This window comes from Ursus americanus, chromosome 18, assembly GCF_024610735.1.
Source record: "Ursus americanus isolate L20-20 chromosome 18, mUrsAme1.1.p, whole genome shotgun sequence".
Classification (NCBI taxonomy): Eukaryota; Metazoa; Chordata; class Mammalia; order Carnivora; family Ursidae; genus Ursus; species Ursus americanus.
The window spans coordinates 36950530-36972196 of record NC_142144.1 but is presented as its reverse complement, the minus strand read 5'-3'; the positions used below and the strand labels follow the sequence as shown (position 1 = coordinate 36972196).

The 21667-nt window shown below is 47.8% G+C and overlaps 1 protein-coding gene across 2 annotated transcripts in view; it reads right to left on the bottom strand.

The window, feature by feature from the left end:
- Positions 1-692: 692 nt before the first annotated feature.
- B4GALT1 (beta-1,4-galactosyltransferase 1) overlaps positions 693-21667 on the bottom strand; it is a 52968-nt gene continuing 31993 nt past the window's right edge. The window contains exons 3-6 of one of the 2 annotated variants that reach the window (XM_045780759.2): positions 9083-9270; positions 6503-6625; positions 3911-4015; positions 693-3689 (exon numbers count right to left, since the gene is read on the bottom strand). In XM_045780759.2, coding sequence (XP_045636715.1) covers positions 3557-3689; positions 3911-4015; positions 6503-6625; positions 9083-9270 — 549 coding nt within the window. In that variant the 3' untranslated portion in view covers positions 693-3556. The remainder of the gene's footprint in view (positions 3690-3910; positions 4016-6502; positions 6626-9082; positions 9271-21667) is intronic. The other variant, XM_087869598.1, reaches the window with a different exon arrangement.

Below are 21667 nucleotides of genomic sequence, written 5' to 3'. Positions count from 1 at the left end.
TGCCTTAGATCCTTGAGTCACAACTAAGACCCTGGAGAATATCTATTTAAATTTCCTGGGGGCGGGGGCACCTGGGTGGCTCAGTTGTTGGGCGTCTGCCTTCAGCTCAGGGCGTGATCCCGGCGGTCCGGGATCGAGCCCCACATCAGGCTCCTCCACTGGAAGCCTGCTTCTTCCTCTCCCACTCCCCCTGCTTGTGTTCCCTCTCTCGCTGGCTGTCTCTCTCTCGGTCAAAAAAATAAATAAAATCTTTAAAAAAAAATTTCCTGGGACTAACAAGAAATCTTATTTTGTAGAATACCCATTCAAGTTACACTGTGAACACCTTCTGGAAATGGCTCTGAGGACGACCTCAGAACCATCCTGGCATTTGCCGAATATAGCAGAACGTGGCCAGAGACTTGCTCGGGAAAATGTTATTTTGATGTGGCGTGAGCTACTACGTCATAAAGTGCCTGTGAGGTGCCAGTCATTACGTCAGACACATCATCTCTTTTAAGCCTAAAAAACAGCTGAATCCAGTGAGGTGTGCGGAGCATAGTCGGGAGAGAGCCCCCCTCTCCCCGCAATGAGGGGGGCACAGGGGGCAGACCTCTGCTTTCCTCTGATCGTCCCAGCAGGCCGTCCCAATCACTTCCCTCCAGCCCTGGGAGCACCCAGACCCCTTAAATCAGAAAAGAAACCACCTGAGGTTACAAAGATAAGGTCATTTATTCACGTTATATTACTGGATTTTAAAGACAAAAATACAGCTGTTTTGAACACCAAGGTCAGACGCACACACACCCCCGCCCTCCACTTACAATGGTAAATCCATACATTTGCATACATGGGAAATCAAAATATACAACAGGTCTCTAGGACGGGAAAGCCACCATCCTGGCTGAGTGGGGCACCCCACGCCCAGCCCTGAGGTCGGCAGCGCCCCTGCCCAGGCTGAGAGCCAGCACCAGCATTTCCTTTGCCTTCTTGTGCCACTGCTGCCCTCTCATCTTTCCCAAAGGCCACTTTACAGGGTCACCAGCAACGGGATGGACAGAAACAGAGAAAGACCCAGCACATAACAATTTCATGGTGACAACGTCCAGGTGAAGGAAATGCTCCCTGAACCCTCGGCCCTGAACTTCTCAGGGAGGAAACAGGACCTGCAGCATCTTAGGAACCAGGCAAGCATCCGGGCCTACCCTGGGCCCAAGTGGGCCCCATGAGAGCACCAGAAGGTCAGCAAAGAGGGAACAGGTGAAGTGGGATTTCCCTCGGTTCTGAGAATGAACCGCATACTTGACTATTCCAATGGAACGTAAAGGAAAGTGTAACAGGAAAACAAACAAACAAAAGTCAGAATTTCCTTTAAGAGTAAAATAAGTAAAAAGAAATTACCACCCAGGGTATTTGTCTCCTTTCTTTTAAGGCACTTTGGAAAAGTCAGGATCTGGGGACAGAAAGAGAGGCCTTCGTTCTTTGCATTTCCCAAAACTCCCTCTCAGTGCGTCATTCTTGGTTCCACTGACATCGCTGTTAAGGAATGGGGAACTGACAGAAAGAATACTCTTTGCATAGCCCAGCTGCTTCTGCAGTGGAAAATAATTTTTAACCAATACAAAGGCTTCTGGAAAAAGAACCATGTTAGCATCCAAGATGCTCAAAGCGATAAAGGCACAGGTAAGATTGGGGCTGGGCACCAGCTCAGCCTCCACACTAAGGGCTGGTTCCCAGGAAGTAAGGGGTGGGGGGCTCTAGGCTGCCACCAGCTGAAGGGGCAACCCTAGGATTAGACAGCTGAATCTTCCGCCCTTAGCCCAGCCAGGCTGAACCCGGCAAGGGCACCCAGTGGTAGCAACTGCCTTGTGCATCTCGTCCCAGGGAGGCTAAACCTCTCCCAGCAGAGATGGGTGCGGAGACGACACTCCTGTGGATCAGCCTCCCTGGAGTGGGAGCACCTGCTAAAAACCTGAGGGGGATGGGAGGCTTTAGGCACCAAAGTGGTTGTGGGGGGAGTGTGGGAGGGTTCAGCTCCACTTCTTTCTAGATCTCTAATTAAAAGGCACATTCATGCTGGAGAATGAATAGTCTGTTTGACCCTGAGTGCCACAGGCAAGTTTTAGGGAACAGGCAAGAGACAAAGGAACAAAAACGGGGAGGAAGGAAGGAGAAAGGCAATAGAAAGGAGGAACGGGGAGGAAGAGGAATGGGTCCTGCAAGGTGGGCCAGGCAGTGTGGCCAGCACAGCGAAGGAGGTGGCCCCCAGACTCCACAGGGACCAGAACAGTGATTTCCTTCCCCGCCCCAGACTCATGGCCAGTAAACAACCAGACTGCTGTCATTTACAACTCCACAGCCTAGGGCCCTAACGGGAGGTCCCAGGCTCAGCCGGAGGAGGGGGGTGGAGGTTCCCTCCCACCTGGGGAGGGGAGGGAGGTGGAGAGCTCTGCCTAGCAGGCCTAGGCTTTTGCCTCCCCCAGAGGTCTAGCAGGATAACTCTTGACCAGGGAGGCCTCACCCTTAAAGGGCCCAAAGGTGATTTTGCTCTTCACAAAATCTGGCCTGCTGACTAAATCAGAGGTCCGTTCATGGCCAATACAGCATATGTTATTTTTTCCCCTAAAAAATGCTCACTCCCCTCCCCACATTTAAAACACCACAATAAAAATACATAGGAAATTCAAGTTTATATAGCATGCTCAGAAAAATAAATTGCCATGATTTAACACTAAATAGCTATGCAAATCTGGATCAACACAAAATCAAGCTAGATAATTAGAACCCGATTTGTTCTCTCTTTAAAATACTACAAACTGCTTTTTTTAAAAAAAGTCTTTACATTCAGAAATCAGACAATCTGGAGAAAGGCCACTGAATGTGAGAACACCCAAAGCTTTTGCTCTGATGACTAATGTTGCCTTGGAATTCACACATTAGCAGGGCAAAAGGTCCAAGGCTCAAGTTTTAAAATCCTTTTGCTAAGAAAAGACACACACACACACACACACACACACACACACACACACACACACACACAGAGTGATTGTAGTAGTTGCATACCACTAAAAGAAGGTGGGGGAGGGGTAAAATGAGAATGGTTGAGATTGTGTTCTTCTCTTAAAATATGCAAACAGAAAACATCACACCAATCCAATTTCAGCAGCACTCTCCGATTTTTCATAAAGTAATAAGAATACCACAATTTAAAGCGAAATTCTTACCTATTTCACAACAAATTAGCAGTTTATCACCGGGAATGAGTCCCACAGTCACCAAATTTTGGGCTGTGTACTGATTCTTTGGGGTGACACTGTGAACATGCCGAGAATCCCCCAAAGGCTGACGGTTTCTACATTTACAAACACCTTGTAGAGCTAAGAAGTCACATGCCGAGCCAAGTTGGGGGCAAAATATCCCACTGGTCCTGGTCGTCTGGAAAGGCATCTGAATGACGAATGAAGGGGGCCTATCACTCTGATTGTTAAGAATGAAAGGGACCAGCCCAGCAGATTGGCAGAGACGCACAGCAAAGGTCCCTGGCCATTTTCAGGTCTCTTATGAGTGTACCGAAATGCTAGCTCGGTGTCCCGATGTCCACTGTGATTTTGGTATACAACGGGTTTCTCTCTATGTCCAACACCTTGTAAGTGAGTGTGTTCAGACCGTCCGACAGCATGGTCTCCTTTGTATGTGCAATTCGATCAAACCTACAAGGAAAAAATAGGCAAAGGGTTGGTGCCAAAACAGAAATCTTAAGAAAAAAGCATGAAACATTAGTCCCTCATCACACGCCCACCTCCTCCACCAGTCCCGAGGACAGAACCCTCCCTCTCCCTCACAGCATGTGACTCTACAGAGCCTCATTCCTGTGGCCTCCCCCATCTGAAAGGAGAAGGAAGGAAGGAATGTCAATGGACACAGGACACACCTCTGAGGATTGGGTTCATTTTTCTTGTCTCTTGAGTGGCGGATCATCCGACACTTGCCAACCACAGCATTTGGGCGAGATACAGACATACCTTTAAAAACTAATCTGCAAGGAGTAAAAGGACAAGTCATCATTGTAGAGCTGCCATAAGGCTTGGGTCCAAAAGCCCCAGCTGTAAGACTTGTGCCCCATCCACCATCTTGTTTATTGTTCTCACTCAGCCCATACCCCGGCCCACTGTGGTACTGGTTCAAACTCACAGAAGTCCCCATGTCCTTTTACCACAGGTTCTGTAGTTTGTGCTGGTGACTGTTCTGTGCCAGACACCGGGGGTGTCTGCCCTCATAGAACGTATAGTGCAAACTCAGAACACAGGACCACCAGTGTCAGGATGGAGGCGAGGAGGGGAGGTGGGGTTGAGCACAGGAGAAGCCACTCACTTTCCCTGAGCAAGACTAGGCAGAGCCAGTTGTGAAGATGAAGGGGTGTCTGCTAGAGCATTTTGGGTACCCAGGACAGCTGAGGCAAAGGCAGAGAGACACAGCAAACACAGGGCCCTCAGGGAGCAACACAAACTTCTGGGGACTGGTGGAAAGAGTTGGGAGTAGGAAGTGGCCAGAGATGAGGCTGGAAAGAAAAGTGAAGGCTACATCACGAAGGCTTCTTCAGAGCCTTTAGCATCCCAGTAATCAGTGGCGGTGTCTGAAAGGGATATACTATACAGTTCCTCAAAGGTTTTTGGCCAAAGGGAAGTCTCTCTGATAAGCACTTTAAGAATGGAGAGCAGAGAACAAGAAGAGAGGCAGCCAGAACAGGATGGAAGATTCTGTGTAGGTCTGGGGGAAAGGAATGAGGACCAAAACCAAAGCCTTGACAGCAGAAGCACACGTCAGTTAAGAGGCAGGGCTGGCTGGTCCTGGATGACTTAAAAAGCTTTCTTCTGGCCTCGTCTCCCCCACTGCGGATCTCGTGCTTGGCACACGGCGAGTAGGTGCTTGAGAGTTAGATCCTTTATCTTTCAAGAAAGCTGCTCCACGAATCACTCAGCCTTCTAGTCCCTCCACCCTCAGGGCTCCTTCCCCACTAACCTTCTTCACCGCTCAGGTCTGTGGTGTCACATCAGCCCTGAACACCATCCTATGGGCCCCATGTTCCACAGGTGGTGCTGTGGAAGCAAGTTTGTGTCTGTCTGGAGCCCCTGCCCGGGGCTTCGGCGGCCTCCCCACTGGGCCTGCGTGACACAGTGCCCTGTATACCGAAGGTGCTTGGTAATCAGTCTGCACTCTCTCCAACTCAGGTTTTCTCCCAGGCCGATAGTGAAGACCCGGGTCTACGGCAGGTTCTCACACTAAGCTACACACGACTGACTGGGGTGTTGCTCTGCGCACCTTCTGTGAACTGACCAAATTAGCGTACTCCAGTTCAGGGGGGTGCTAGGGTATATTCTGATTCCAAGCTCATCGACAAGCTCAGACCAGCTCCCAGGGGAGAAGGTACTTCTTCTTCTTTTTTTAAAGATTTTATTTATTTATTTGACAGAGATAGAGACAGCCAGCGAGAAAGGGAACACAGGCAGGGGGAGTGGGAGAGGAAGAAGCAGGCTCATAGCAGAGCAGGGAACCTGACACGGGGCTCGATCCCAGGATCCTGGGATCACGCCCTGAGCCGAAGGCAGACGCTTAATGACTGAGCCATCCAGGCGCCCAGAGAAGGTCCTTCTTAACTGTGGCTGGCAGGGTTAAAGTCTCCACGGCCAGGGACAACTGGGCAAAATGTGGTTTCAAATGCCATTGGAATTTTTTTTTTTTTTAACCATCTGCAATGACAGCCCCCATGATCAAGGCTTACCAGTTTATAAGAAGCCCCTGGGGTGTGGATGGGGTGGGGCCGGCAGTGGAGAGATGGTTGTTGGGGCCGGGTGGGTCCACAGAAGTTCATTATGCTACCCGGTCCTCTTTTGTGTATTTTAAAAATGTTCCAAAATAAACAAATAACACAGAGATTCTGTAAAGGAACTTAGAATCCTGCCCAAAGAAACTTGTTTCGTAATCAAACGGGACCACAATGAAATGCCGAATTTTTACAAGGGACACATGTTTACTTCAGGACAAAATAGCATGTGGTATAAATCAAAGTAAAGTCAACCCTTCACTTGGTTCTCATTTTGCATGTTCCAAGGCTAATGCAAAAATTACAGAAGCTAATCTTCCTAAAGACCTTCTTCAGCACCTGTGGCACCTACTGTGGGCACACTTAAGAATGTGGGCCAAGGGACGCCTGGGGGGCTCAGTCGGTTAAGTGTCTGCCTTTGGCTCAGGTCATGATCTCAGGGTCCTGGGATGGAGCCCCACATCGGGCTCCTTGTTCAGCGGGGAGCCTGCTTCCTCTGCCTGCCGCTCCCCCTGCTTGTGCTCTCTCTCTCTGACAAATAAATAAAATCTTAAAAAAAAAAAAAAAAAAAAAAAAGAATGTGGGCAAAGTGGGGACTGTATCCCATCCGAGGAGCAATCCTTGCAGAATAACCAGGTGCTGACTGAAAAACGGGAAGTGAAGGGAGACAGAGAAGAAAGAGATCTAAGTTGTGACCATTACCTGTTAAAAATGTCATCATCTTCACCTCCCCAGCCCCAGTAGTTATTAGGAAATCCATTGATGGTGAGAAACTGTTGTTTACTTAGAGCAGAGACACCTCCAAAATACTGAACATAAGGTAGGCTGGGGAGAAACACACACACAAAGAAGACCAGTGGTTAGGTAAGTTCTGACTTTTCAAAATAAAGCATGCTCAAAGCATCAACATTTCTAATGTTATCTTTATTCTCTGGGGCTTTTTAATTGGGGATTTATGAGGGTTATCTTTTTTCTGTTTTTATATCAGACTCAGATGATCTTAGAAAAGACACAGATATCAAAAAGAAGAATCTTGCTCTAAGAATACTGTGTTGCTTCTGTGGTTACCTGGAAAATTAGTCAATGACAAGAGCATAAGCCCACTTCTTGTGCCCTGTTCGGGAATGCTTTTCCATGTGTCCTGCTCCTGCATGGGAAATCTTTATCCAGGAGGTCCTGGAAACTGAGATTATGGTAAAGCCTCCTGTGCCCACCTGGTCATGCCCTCCACTCCCACCCTCAGTCCATCTGCTAGTCTAACTTTCATTCTTCACAGGCATACTGGTTTCAACACTGACCCCAACAGTCAAAATAGTACTTCTGAAAATCTGCTAAAATAACATTTTCTAGGAAATTTCCACCACATCCTGACTTAGCAAGATGTATAAGGGTGAATCTATTTTGTCAGGTTTTCAAGCAGTAGGGCATCTGGACTCTCATCTTTCCACCCTTCTGGTATTTTACTGTTTCAACGGTGATGAAATGTTAAGACTCAGGTCCTGTCCAGAAGCCATGCAAAGGCTCTCCCATGGGTCCTTTAAAGCCTGTGGCTTTGCAATGACCTTGTGTATAGCACCAAACCACACTAGGGCTCTTACTGGAATCCAAAGAGACTAAAATCCACCACATAGATTAAGGAAAACTCTAACTCAGACTTCGAGGGGGAAGTTAGCCAAACCATACAGAACATATATTAAAAAAAAAAAAGGTGCAATTATTATTTTCAAATACATTCAGGACATCTGACTGTGAGTATCCAGGAGGATCCCTGAGGGCCTGCTTTAATGAGTCAAAGGTAATCTATACGTAATTAGGTGTCATCACTTCGGTGCCCAGTTACCCACCTTTGGGCATACCTCACACTACAGTCTGTGCCTGATTACAAGGGAGGGTTTGAACCAGGTGGCCAGGCCAATAAGGTTTCTCACAATCAGTGTTTTTACAAAAAGGACTCTTGGTGACCTCACAGGAAAGTACATGCCAGAGATGATGAGATTCGGTTTCGCCGTCTGTGCTGTTTTCTCTGACCACCCACCTGTCCCCCAAGCCTGACTGGTTCTGGGTGAAACAGGCACGGTGCTGTGGCAAAGAATGAGGTCGCCACCACCATGCTTCAAGGGGGGGAATGAATAGGGGCAGGGTTTGAGCCTGTGTATCTCAAAGAGAAGAAGATACACAAACAGGAAGGGAGGGAGGGAAGACAGGATGGTGCAGGGTGACATTTACAGTCAAATTCTCCCCTCTTTAAGATAGCAAGTTTAGGGTCTGGTCTGGGGGAAGGACTTCACAGTATCCCTATTTTCTTTTCTTTTCTTTTTAATTAAGTAGGCTCTACGACCAACGTAGGGCTTGAACTCACGGCCCCAACATCGAGAGGTGCATGTTCTACCAACTGAGCCAGCGAGGTGTCCCTTAGCGTTCCTGTTTTCATCTCCCAGCCCTCATTCCCCCAGCAAGGGAGGATAGAAAGAAATTATGGGAATAAAATGAGTCCGAAAGACAGCATTTGTATTTAAACCGAGGGACTGCTGGGCGGCACAGGCCTGCCACACTGGGGTAGTCAGCCTAAGCCAGGGAGGCCTAGCACAAGCTTCCTGGCACTTAAGCTGACTTAGAGCAGGGAGGGAAACGTCGGTTTACTCAACCGATAGGTAATTTCAAACAATTTTATGTAAATATAAACATGGATAATTATGGAACAAAATGCAGATTTATTTTTTTAAGATGAACAAAAAGGCTACCAGGCTGTTTTCCACCTATTACAATATGCTTTGGATTATACCGCTGCCCTTGGGGACAGGCGTCAGTTGGCCTCCTCACTAGGGGCATTTTGATGGAAAAGTCTGGGTCCCACTGTCTAAACAGAAGGCTGTGCTTTGATGGGAAACAGTATCATGTTCTTTCTTAATTAAGTACCAAGGTACATCTGCTAAGGTACCCAACCCAAGAATTTACTGGGGGGAAATAATTCCAATTTGCGTCCCAAACTGGGTGGGGAAGGGGCTAGAAGAAAGAAAGGAAATACAGCATTTGTTTGGAGCCTAAAGGCTAGAGCCATCCCAAACATAAACACTCTTCTGGCCTGGATGTGCAGGGGTATGAGTGTTTCTGGATTTCACTTTCCTCCTCAAACTGTAACTGACTTTGGGCTTAAAATGCACCCTGCTCTCAGGGGAAGGATTCTCCTCCAGAACCTTACTCCTTGGCTGGCGGAGCTGCATTTCCTAGTCGTCGTGTAGGAGCAAAACATGTTTTCCGTAGCTTCTGATGGATATCTCTTACCTAAATCCAAACTTATCCATGGCCACCGAAATGTGCCGTGGCTGTGAAAAACACCTGTAGGCGTTATGGTCGTTCATTGGAATGAGGTCCACATCGCTAAACACAAAGCAGTTGTAGTCATAGTCCTTCAAGGCCTCTTGAAAGCCAATGTTGAGGAGCTTAGCACGATTGAACATGGTTTCTCCAGCCTGGGGCAGAAACAGAAGAAGTGCTATCAGATACCATGAGGCCACTGAACAGAACACTCACATGGACTGGTGACCTGTTGACTACATGTGATCCGCAGTCCACTCATTTTTCTGCTCTCACTTTACAAATCAATACGAATGGTATGCCCTGTGTCAGCAACCCCTTATCTGGGACCTGAACTGTCATGTAGACTTACAAATATGCAAAAATGAACAACTTGCTCACCATGGGATTTTCATCACAGCAAAAGATTGCAAACAATGCCATAAGCATTGCTAAGGAACTACTTAAATAAATTATGTAACATCCATATAATGGAATACAGTTGTTAAAAAAAATAAGGAAGCTCTAAAAGGAAATGATTTTCAAGACAGTATTGCTAGGTGAAAAAGCATTTAAACATATGTGTCATATATTTAATATACTTTATATAGACTAATTCCCATAAAGATTGCCAGGAAACTGGTGCCTATGGGACTTTTCACTTCTTCCCTCTTTGTATGGTTGACTATGGTTTGATCACCATATTGTGTGCCTTCACAGGTGTCTGTCATAATACTAGGTACCAGAGAAATATGGTGAACCCAAGTCAATCTCTGCTCTCACTGTGTTCACAATGTAGGGTGGGAAGCTGTGTGATACACACTATGAAAGAAACAGGGTGTACGAGAGAGAAGAGGACACCTGCTTCAGGATGCCAACCACTGGGTCCTGAAGCACCGAGTCTGTTGGTGCAAAGGTACTTCATATTTTATTTACTTATTTATTTTCAGTCCCCCCACTAGAATACAAATGAAATGAAAGCTGGAATTTTTAACTTTTTATTCACCCAGTGCCTAGAACACTGCCTGGCATATAGTAAGAGCTCAATAAATAACTGCTGGCTGGCTGGCTGGCTGGCTGGCTGGCTGGCTGGCTGGATAGACGGACGGATGGACGGATGGATAGATGGATGAGGAGACCAAGGGATGGTTTTCAACAAACAATGGCAGATGACAATTCTGGGAAGCTTCAACCAAAGAGCTCCCTCAGGATCACCACCAAGGGTCTCTGCTCTTAACCACAGCCCCAGGTTAGTAAGGACAGTAACAGCATTGACACTGCCACCCTGACACTTAGCAGTCCACAAGCCCTTCCATACGTGTATTCTCATCCAGGCCAGGATCCTCCCAACAACGCCACGAAGAAACTAACGTACAAAAGTGACACAGCTGGCGCTGGATCCAACACTCGGACACCTCATTTAGTGCTCTCTCCCAATAGCTCTTGGGATCAACAAGATAAGGCCCTCTACTTTGAGGGGAAGTATATCTCACAAGGGCCTGCAGCGGCTACACAATTTCAAAGGTGGGATCCCCGAGGTCCTCTCTCCAGGCCCCCAAGAAAGGATCTGGAAACTGGTGCTCTACCGGGCTGCCTGTGTGAGTACAGAGCATATGGATGGTGCACAGCTGCCCACCCTCAGCGGGGTGACTCAGAGAAAGGAACCACTCAAGAAACACAAGTATCAGGAAGTCAGAAAGAGCAGCCAAGAGAATAATGAATGAATTAAGGAAATATTTTACACAAGAGCTCCTTTCTTCAGCCCATGACAAAGCTTTCTAATCACACGGTGAGAAGAGAAGGCTGAGCCCAACGGCGCACACTGCGTTCTTCAGTTGTACCCAGTTCAGAGTCATTCAGAACCCTGCCTTCAGCTAATTCTCTGTAAGTCTTGAGGTGAAAAGAAGTTAAAAGTTTAGAAACCAGATATGAAAACTGTAAAGTTGTTGTAATTACTATTATTACAACACAGTGCTAAAGTTCATTGGGAGGTATGACATGCAAGGTACAGGGTAAGTGTTTTACATGCTCTTAAACATCTCAACAATCTTGTAACAACCCTCATTCCAACTCAGATTTACTTCATTCTTCCCAGACCCTTCTACCTTCTGGCAATGCAGAGAGGTCTGCACCTGACACTTTCCTTTTTGCTGCTCTAGCCCCATGAAGACCCTACGAGTTAGCTTTCTCTGAATATTTTCAAACACAATGCAGCCCCACTGACCGCTCTTCCAACAAGTGAAAGGGTGTGCCAACAAAGCCTTTTCACACCCATGTAGTAGACTCTGGAGGGTGGCCACCCAATACTCCCTTCTCTTGGTACATTCTTTAATAACAGGGGCAGGGAGCTCTTGAAGGCCATGCCCAAACCACAGGGCCTGGCCTGCTAGCCATGACTGTCTGAACTAAGCAGATGTCTGACTGAGACTATACTAAGCATTTTCCTCTCCCAGGAACTGTAATTTGGAACCATGAATGGGCACTTCTGGCACCACGCCCCAAGAACAATGGCAGCCTAGAGTCGAAGTCCAAGGAGTGGATCTATCCAACCCTTTCCCCCACTTGTGGCATAACAGCTCCTTCAACTCCGTAAGGCACTTCAGCGTCTGGTCCACAGTTAAAATTAGTCAGGTGGCTTTCTAAAATAGCCTGAACTATATATCACTCCTCTCCTCCTAGCCTCACCTCTGTGATTCTGGGAGATGGAAAAGGCGGGGAAACATTCTTCAAGGTGTGATTTCATACCAGGGCCCTTAGGAACATCAGAGCAGCAGAATGGTAGATAAGGAGAGTACGTGTCTTCCCCTTCCTCCCCTGGGATTATAGAAAAGTCAACTCTAGGCTTCTTTGGGTGAAATGGTGTAACACCTTGGGTAACTTTCTTGATGAGAAAGACAGGCCCTGGCAAAGCCTGCCAACCCCCATCACAATAGGAGGTGTTCATTCCTCTCCAGGGGGTGGGAAGACACCCAGCCTTCATTCCTGCCTCTTCTCAATGGGCACATGGATCCAGTGTATCTGCTACTTTCTTCCCTCAGGTAAATATTTATCAGGCACCACTACTGTCCAGCCAAGCCAAATACATAGCTGTAATGGTCACATGCATTTTTTTTTTTTTGACACATGCATTTTTATCCCAGGAATGCCAGCTTCTTGGCTACCTAGCTGTGTGACTTTGGGTAAATCACACCTCTCGGTCTCCATTCCCTCATCTGGTTATTTGGATGACAACAGGTGAGTTTTATTAGATGAGACAATGCATGAAAAGGCCTTTGCACACTGCCTGGCAACAAATGTCAGCTACTATCATTATTTAAGGAGTAGGTCTTCCCATCCTTCTTGAACAGACCTCTCAAATTGTCTCCCGGAAATCCAACGTGGAAACTTTCCCTTCTCTAGTGTTTGTGTGTGTCCTTCCCAATCAGTTCCAAGAACCTTCCCAAATCCTGTTTCTCTGATTGGGTGGGGCGGGGAGTGGGGTTTCTAAAAAGGATTAGGGCTCGAGCGAGTCAGCCTGTGGCTTACAAAATGAGAATCTCTATAGCAGCTGGAGAAAGTCCGAGACCTGTAGAGGTTTGATATGCTTGGGAAGTCACACATGAAGAGGAACTGGGGCTCTGAGAGCTGGGGTCCCTCTAAGAGGCTGAGCTTTTTAGTGCAGGTTTCATCCTACATTGGTAGATAAGAGTTATACATATCCACTCCTTCAAGGACAACTAGCTCCTCTTAACAGAAGGAGAGGATAGGAAGAAAGAAAAAGGACAAAAATGGTATGACATTCCCACAGCTGACCAGAGAAGCTGTCTCACCGATCAAAGTTCACAGAAAAACCTGTAAACCTTTTAAGACTGGGCCTGTACCTAAAAATGGGTGTAACTGTCAGTCAAGCAAAGCCAACAATGCCAGTTGGGAGAAAACAAGCTCCTCGGGGAAAGGAAAAGAGGAAGAAGACACCTCACGCAACAAACCCAGGGCCCTCCTGGCAGATCTGGATGGCAGGGACAAATGTCCTAAGAAGCATCAGAAGGAACTCGCTCTCTCTAAGACTGTTAAAACCTTTCTCTAGAGCCCTCATTTATACTAAGGAGAGAGTAAGTGGTATGTCCATTGAAAAAGGAACCCTCATACCATGCTGGTGGGAATGTGACACGGTGCAGCCATCTTAGAAAACAGTCTGGCAGTTCCTCAGATGGATAAACAAAGAGTTACGACATGATCCAGCGATTCCACTTCTAGGTATATACTCAAGAGAAATGAAAACCTACGTCCACACAAAAACTTGTCCACAACATTCATAACAGCATTATTCAAAGTAGATAGAAAGTAGAAAATAACCCAAACGTCCGTCAACTAATGAATGGATAAATAAAATGTGGTATATCCCTACAACCCAATGTAATTCAGCAATAAAAAAGAATGAATACTGAGACATGCTATCACATGGATGAACCTTGGAAACACCACGTTAAGTTAAAGAAGCCAGTCACAAAGGACCACAGATTGCAAGATTTCATTTCTATGAAATGCCCAGAATAGGCAAATCCAGAGAGACAGAAAGTAGATTAGTGGTTGCCTAGGGCCGGGGGGAATGAAGGGATGTAGTAGCTAAGAAATATGGGGTTTATTTTTGGTGCAATGCAAATGTTCTACAATTGATTACGGTGATGGATGCACAACTCCTGAATATACCAAAAGCCACTGGATTATGTACTTTTAAATAGGTGAATCGTATGGTATATAATTATATCTCAATAAAGTGATTATCAGAAAGAAAAAAAGTTAAGAAAAAAGAGAAAAGCCAGCTCCACAGACAGAAGAGGACCAATGATCATATTTCTCCCTCTATATTCATTCTTGTCTTTTATTGGGTATCTGCTTCATGCTTAGCTGTAGGGATACAGAAAAGGAAAAGACACAGGCCCTGCTTTTGAGTAGCTCTGAGTTAAACAGGCAATTGTAATGGGGTAAAGTGGAGATGAAGACACTGATCAAATCCTAGGGGATTGGACAGGCATGAGAAGAGTGTTCCTAGAAGAGAAAGCAGCATTTGTAAAGGCTGTGAGGAAAAAAAAAACCATTCAAGAAGCTACAAGAAATACAGAATGGGGAAGCCAGAATAAGACATGAGAGTGAATATGGACCGAATCCTGCCGAGGAGAGGGAGGCTGGGAACTCTACTAAAGTACTCAGGCTTTGTCCTTTATTTAGGCCATGGGGAGCCCTTGAAGATTTTAAACAAAGATTATGTTTACATGCCCTACCGCACAACTGAAGGCAGGGAGATCCATTTGGAAGCTGTTGCATGATTCACACGCAAGATGGAGAGTAGGCAGTAATGGCAGGCAGGTAGAGAACGCCTTCCTGCTAACGCAAAGCCTCCACGTTCCCATTTCATGCCGCACCTGCTCCCTGGGCACATGCACTGTATCCACAGGCAGCCTTCGTGGGCCTTTTAGAATACGTACCAGAGTCTGGTCTAATCCCCAGGCAAATCCCACTGTGGTTAAGGCAAGAGTGGCCTTCTCTTTATTACAGCCTTATTAAGACACACGACCAACTGCAGAAGGCCATGGTCTCCCTTGACCAAATTCTAATAGTCTCTAAAGGATTGGTTAAACCACCCTGCCTTCCCTGGATGTTAGGCCCATGTGTATATACCAGTAGACACTTCCCCCAACCATGACAACTTGGGGACTGACCATACCCGGCCCCTTCTCCACCAAAAGACACAGCAACAATGAGGCTGGAAACAGCAAGCCAAAGCCAAGACTCAATGAATCAGAATTTCTGTGATGGGAGAGACAATTTTGCTCCCGTACACATGCCCTGGCCCAACACAGAGCCACACACACACGCACAGACACACGCACCCCTTCTCAACACCCACAGTAACCCACAGGCACTCAAACACACAGATCTGGAGGCAGATCTACAGTCAGTGGAAATGTTGAAACTCCCCTTGCATGCTTTTCTGTGCGCAACCAGACACCAAGCGAAAAGGCCTAGGCCGAGTGGGTGGCAGGAAAGCAGAGAAAGCTCTGGCTGGGCGGTCCCGTGGCGGGACTGACCCGCAGGCCTTTGTGTGGACCCCGGGGTAGTAGACAGGCTGGCTGGGAGGTGATCCCTGGAGAATCGCTGGGATTAAACAAACGCTGAGTTTGTGGAAGGCTAATATCCACTCACCCATGATTTCACAGCAATTGGGCCTCAGCTCTTAACCATAATAATATGGTAGCCTCGAGCCTAGAAAGGGCTCTCAACAAAACCTGGATCTGAGACTTCAGCTCTTCACCCAGGGAGTAAAGGAAACGGGGCCCTTCAGGGTCAGGGAGCTGAGGTGGTGCTGGTGGTGGTGGGGGGTGGCTCTCTGATTGCCAAAGTAACGGGCAAGAGTAAGCACATCCTTGGCCCCTGCTGGACTAGAACACAGGTCAGAAGCCCTAAGTTGCCTTCAGAGAGAACTGAGCGAGTAGAACAGCCCAGCAGGGATTCTGGGTGAGGTGAGTACAGACAACAGAGTTTTTAAACTCCAGCTCCATAGGAGCCATAGTAGGATGTTCTCCTCTTTCCCTGGACCTGAGGTCCTGAGATCTCACTTTCTGCAGGAAAACATTTTAAAAAATAAAGGGCTTCTCTTTCAGAAAGCAACTTGACCATTTATATGAAGGACTACAAACGTGCTTAATTCCGTGTCGGAAAATCTAGCCTGGGGAAACGATTCTAAATGTGGAAGCAAGCACCGAATAAGCTTCCGACTCAGAGATGCACATTACGGTACTACCGACACCAGTGAGAAAGTGGGAATTATCTAAATGCTCTGTAGGAGAGGAACAGCTAGGTTCCTCGCCGTCGAGCCGTGTGCTCAACTACTAGGACAGCGCGGACAGGGGATTATGAAGGCTATGAGAGAGCATGGGAAGATGCTGATGACACAGAATTGAAGAAAAATGCAGGACACAAAAGGATATACACAAACAGCATGAGCTCAATTGTGGCTTAATTTTAAGGCAAAGTATCTCAGACCTCTGCACAACAGGCTGGCTTCCAGCGACCCCAGCATTTCCGAGCAAGCCCACAGAGACTATGACCTTGCCAGAGACCCCAGGGCCTGGGCTCAGGTTTGATTTGGGGCATGTGGACATTACCAGGGCAGCAGCAGTGGCGGCGGCGGCGGCAGTCACAGCAGGAGTTGGGCCGGCACTCCTCTCTCTCTCTCTCTCTCTCTCTCTCTCTAGGAGGTGGAGGGCACAGAAGAGGAGGTAGGTGGAGAGCAAGAAGCAGATCACAGAGAGAAGCTCCTCCTTCAGCTTGCTTTGCTACAAACAGGATTAACAAGTAAAAGCAAAAGGCCCCCACTAGAAGGAAAAAAAAAAGAAAAAGAAAAAAGAGACAAGGATGGATGCAAGGGAGAGAGGTAAGGAAGAGAGGCAATGTCAAGGTTGTGAAGAAAAGGGGGGGCATTCTCACCCCTCTTGTTCCAGGGCAAAGGCAAATTCTTAAGAAGCTGTCGCGCCCCATCATGACATCACAGGTGTGCAGGGAAAATGACATTTCCCAGAACAATGTCCAGGGAGGCAATTCACGAGTCTGTGCCTGTAAGTGCTCTGCCACATTCCCCAGGAGAATGGACCAAGCCACAGACGGGGAGAGGGGAAAACACAGGGCAAAGGAAACGGCCAGTCACTGGCACAGCACACAAGCTCTGGTGCGACACAGACACTCCCAGTCTTCCCACAACGCTCCTGGGCCCCAAGATCCAGAAGGTCCCAGTGCTTAAGAAAGGGGGTGCTGCAGGATGGGACTGGACCTACCACTCCCGAGCCCCATTCCTGCACACATCAGTCTGGGTGCTGACAGCTTCAGGAGATAATGGAAGGCAGGGATGGGGAGGATGGTGAACAGACAAGATCAACACAGAAACCAAACCAGAGGCCCAGGCAGTTGTCCTTCTCCACAATGGGATGGACCCATGAGTCTGATTCACTTTAATTCATCTTGGCCTCATGTAGGAACCAGCTACTTGGCCCAGTGACAGAGATAAGTTGCTGAAGTGTGGTGACAGTACTCTCACTCACTGAGGGTACAAAGGGCTGTCTCCAAACCTGGCCATACTTGGTTCCAGACAAGCGGCCTGGAACTACCTCACAACAGCACAAAAAGGAAGAGGGAAAAAATTTCCAAACTCAAAGAATCCTCAGGCAGGCCCCCCTGTGCTGCAACCCCAGGCTTGCAGACCAGGATTTACCTGTCAGCATGACAACTGGACAAGCCTCCTTTTGAGGCTGTTACTCCAAAGCTGCTACTCACCTCTCACGACCCACTGGGACTCAAGGTGGTGTTGCCAAGTGAATATGGACCTGTTTCCCAGTGAGAGGAATGAGTGTGTTCAGGACTGAACGTGGCCAAGCAAGGCATTCCTTAGGTCTCAGGTGATCTCTGTTCAAATCCCAGCTCTGCCACCCAGCCATCATGGGGCCCCGAACAAGCTGCTTACCTTTGTGAGCTTTCTCTCAGCAGAAACAATGAGAGTACCAATCTGCCTTACTGGGGGGCTGGTAGGGTCAAAATTCAAAGTGAAACCATGAAAGAGGTTCAGTCCAAAGGACCATAAAGTCTTATGATCGTCAGCAACCACAGGGCTAAAGTAGGTTCTCTGCATTTTTCCTGAAACGCAAGGTCACCCTGAGGGCAATGTCCCAGGCAGCCTGCTCTGGTCAGCAAGGAGGAGGAAGCTTTGGAGAGAGGCCCCAGGGAAGTGCTGTGCAGGTTGGTTCCCAAGGGTCATCACTTGGCCTGACTGGGAAAGGAGGCTTTGCTTCCAAGAGGAACAGACTTCACCAGAGAACCAGGAGCAAGGGGTCCAGGGATGGATGTTCAGTAAATGGGCAGGAGTCAGAGGGAGCAGCTTCTAGCTCCAAACTCTGACTAAGCATTGGACGGTGCACAGAGCTATGTGGTCAGGGAGCCAGAGGGAATCAGACCTGAGGCGCCTCGGATCTAGAAGTCACAGGCTAGGGAGAGCATGCACACACAGAGTCAGCCCTCACCCCTCACCAGAAAGCATTGAGTGGCCCGGGAACAGCAGGGAAGGAGAAGTTGGCTCTACTCCAAGGCCTCCCAGAGCTAAGGTGGGGGCGGGGGTGAAGGTGGGGGTTAAATGGTGGCTAGAAAGAAAGAACTAGGGGAAGGAAGGACAGGTACCCAGGGCAGAGGGGGCAGCATCAGCAAAGGCACAAGGAGGGGAACACAGAGTGTGTCTCAGTGAAGATGGAGAGTCCAGTGTGTCTGTGGTGTCAAGTGTGTCTAAAGCAGGGCTGAGGAGGAAGTGGCTAGAGGTAGGTCATGGGGGCACTGCACAAGGTCTTAGATGCCAAGCTTGGGGCTTTGGACCCTTTAGACCCTTGGCTGTAGGCAGTGGGGACATAGTGAAGGGCTTAAAGAGTAACATGGTCAGAACTAGAAATATCTGGGGCAGCTGGGTGAGATCAGAAGCACCAGAGGATACACAGAATCGGAGAGACCGGTCCTGGTCCCTGACTCGGGACAAAGGGCTGCACAGTTATGACAAACCTACCTGACCAGCTGGGCCTGCATTCCTCATCTGTTTGGTAATTTTTATGCTGGTTAACTTCACAAACATCCCCTATTTCTTTTGTACAGCTTTTACTACCAGGTGGTAACCTGCCTTTCTTCCATGGTAGGTGGTTTGACAGTTTCCTTTCCTCATTAAAGTATGAGGTGTTACAGTGCCCCTCCCCATCTGCTATGACAGCTTGGTATCCACCTCTGCACCAAGGCCCCAGGGTGCGACCGCAGGTGGGACATCTGTGCCCCAGAGCAGCACCCTTGGCTCCAAGAGGGCGGACGTGCCACAACCCTAGTGGGAGGCTCGAACACTGGGGGGGCCAGGGCAGGAGGAGTGCTGGAGACCGGCAGATGCACAGCAATCTCAGCTGGTAAAGCCTTCCCCACTCCCCTCCAACACACTTCAAGTGAGATGCAAGTTGTTATGGTAATTGGAAGGGCCTAGAGCAAAAGGGAGTGGTTAACGAGGACAAGGGTAGGAGCCACAAAAGCTCATGAAAGCTCACCCCTGTGTGAGAAGCTTGAGACACAACTCTACTCGGAAGAAGCTGTTGGCCTTGACAGGCTCCCTAAGTCCCCTGAGATTCTGTTTTCTGTCACTATCCACTATCCTCTGACCCCCAAGGCCATACAAATGGAACAGGGTCTTGAGGCTGGTATTGAGTAGGGGTGAAGCAGGAGGCAGGGAAAGCAGTAAAGAGTTCATCACTCTAGCACTGGGCAGAGGAAACAGGCAGGAAGAAAGGAGGGGTGAGTGGGGAGAAGGAACGCAAATCATAGCAACGACAGTTAATGTTTACTGAGGGTTTGCCCTGTGCCAGGCGCTTTACAGGCCCCATGTGCAAACAGCAAAACCTCTCCCTCCTGCCAATGAGGAAACAGAGGTCTGAAGAATTCAAGCCTATGGTTACCGCGCTGGGAAGTGGCAGAGCTGGAACCCAGGCAGTCCCAGCCTGAAGCTTACTCCCAGCCCTCCTTCTACCCAGCTGGGAGAAAGACTTTGAAGAAATGGCCTAGAGGACAGAGTGAGCGCTGATGCAGTGAGAGGGCACTGGGTAACAGAGACTGGGCTATAGCTGCAGCCCTCCTGTTACTTACGTGACTTCCTACTGGTCCCTTCCCCCTCTCTGAGTCTTGTTTCCTTATGGGTGCAAAAGAGTCGACATTTTCATACTACCTGGCCTGGGGGGTCCAGGCAGATCCCAGCAAAGACTGAAAGGGAAGGGTGGGGTAGAGATGGGGACACCGTCTCCAATTCAAGTAGAATAGCACCATTGTGACCTGCTGTTGATGGGGTGAGTGAACAGCATTTTAATGGGGCAGGAGGTTCTGTTCTCAAAAACCTGTTGGAGAACCCTTGGAATAGATGGCGCAGAGGCCCCTCCTACTTCAAGCATTCTTTCTCTCTCATCTTAAATGGGGCAGGCAGTGGATGAAGAGTCAAAATGACAGCAGGGTGTCTGAGGCAGGAAGAAGATGTGAGGCTTGAATGCCTATTTACACGAAGGTCAAAGCCAGATGCTACCAACTCCCTTTCTTCCTCTTCTTTATATAACAACAGAAGAGAACAGAGGAAATTCCTAATTCGTAGGTGGGGCATGCTCCAAATGCTTCTTCTTCCGCCTCTTTTCAAGGATTAGGTTTCCTCTCACCACTTTATTATGTGCTCATTACGGATATCATACAGATGATATTCTTTACCGGAAAGGTAGAGCAAACTTCAAGTTTCTTCATGATTTGGTTATCTGGAAGTCAGATCATACTTTCCCAAAGAAATCATCAGGGTAGAGTTGGAGCAGAATAAATAAGATTAGGTGGGGGAGAGAGACATAAGGAGGAAAAGATTTTCCTAAGTTAACCCTTAGAAAAGAAGGAAAAGACAGAGAAGCAAAAAGGTATGGAAGGGGAGTGGTAAGATAATGATACTGACAAGACTACAGGGGAAAAAGATGTAAATATGTTTGGAAATGTATAAATAAAATATTTCCGATGTTAAACTGCAAGTGGGAAGAGATGGGGGGGGGCGGTCTCAGTATCCTAGGGAAGTAAAGAGGTAGGTGGGATGCGGAGATGGGTTTGGGCAAGAAGGAGGTATTGCTTTAGGCCTGCTTTCCTCAAAGTGCAATTCACAGAACATTCACTGCTTGAGACTGTTCTTGGAAAACAGATCTCGTCAGCCAAGCTCAGAAAACACCGAGTGCTGAGTAGTTTTAGAGGCTGTAACGTACACTAGCACGCTAAAGGCTCTGCAGGAATGAAGCCTGCTTCCCGTTGTTCAATCCAGCATTTTTCAAATGCATGTGGCCTCAGAGCTCCTTTTAGGAAAGCGCACCTTGCAAAAAGCCCCATCTTATGCGGTGTCCACCGTGAGCCAGCACAGCGGAGCCACTGTCCAAGCTGGCTTGCTTAGTTGTTCCGCCAGCTTGGACTGGGATAGGCTCAGGAGCATAGAGCCAGTATGAAATCCGTTGTTTGAAACCAGGGAAATAGCTATATAAATTATGTCATAGGAATTTAAGATCATGGCTAAATCTCACTGGTCCTATTTGTTTTGACTTTGTAACTGAATGGGGAGTCTCCCATTCCCCTAAAATATAACATAGCTCTACCTTCGCATCCTTCCCTCCAGTCTTCCTTGACCTCGTCACCGAAATTCAAAAGCTCAGCATCACCACTAATTCTTTTACCCTCTTAACTCAAGTATATATTTTAATCTAATTTACATGCTCTCTAGCCCACAGCTGTCTATCTTGTGTTCAGGCAGATCTGTGGGAGGTCATTAGATGCTTTGTGTAGTAAGATCTGACAAAACTGTGTCTACAGTGTATCACTCACCCACTGGTCTAATAACTGCGGAAGAGAGGAAGGTGATGCAGCTGGCATGGCTGTTTTTAGTAATTCCCTACTGGCTCCTGGCGATGACGGCTTCCTCTTCTAGGCGCTCACTGCCATTGCTTTAATAATGCTCCTGAATCTTGCCATGATCAA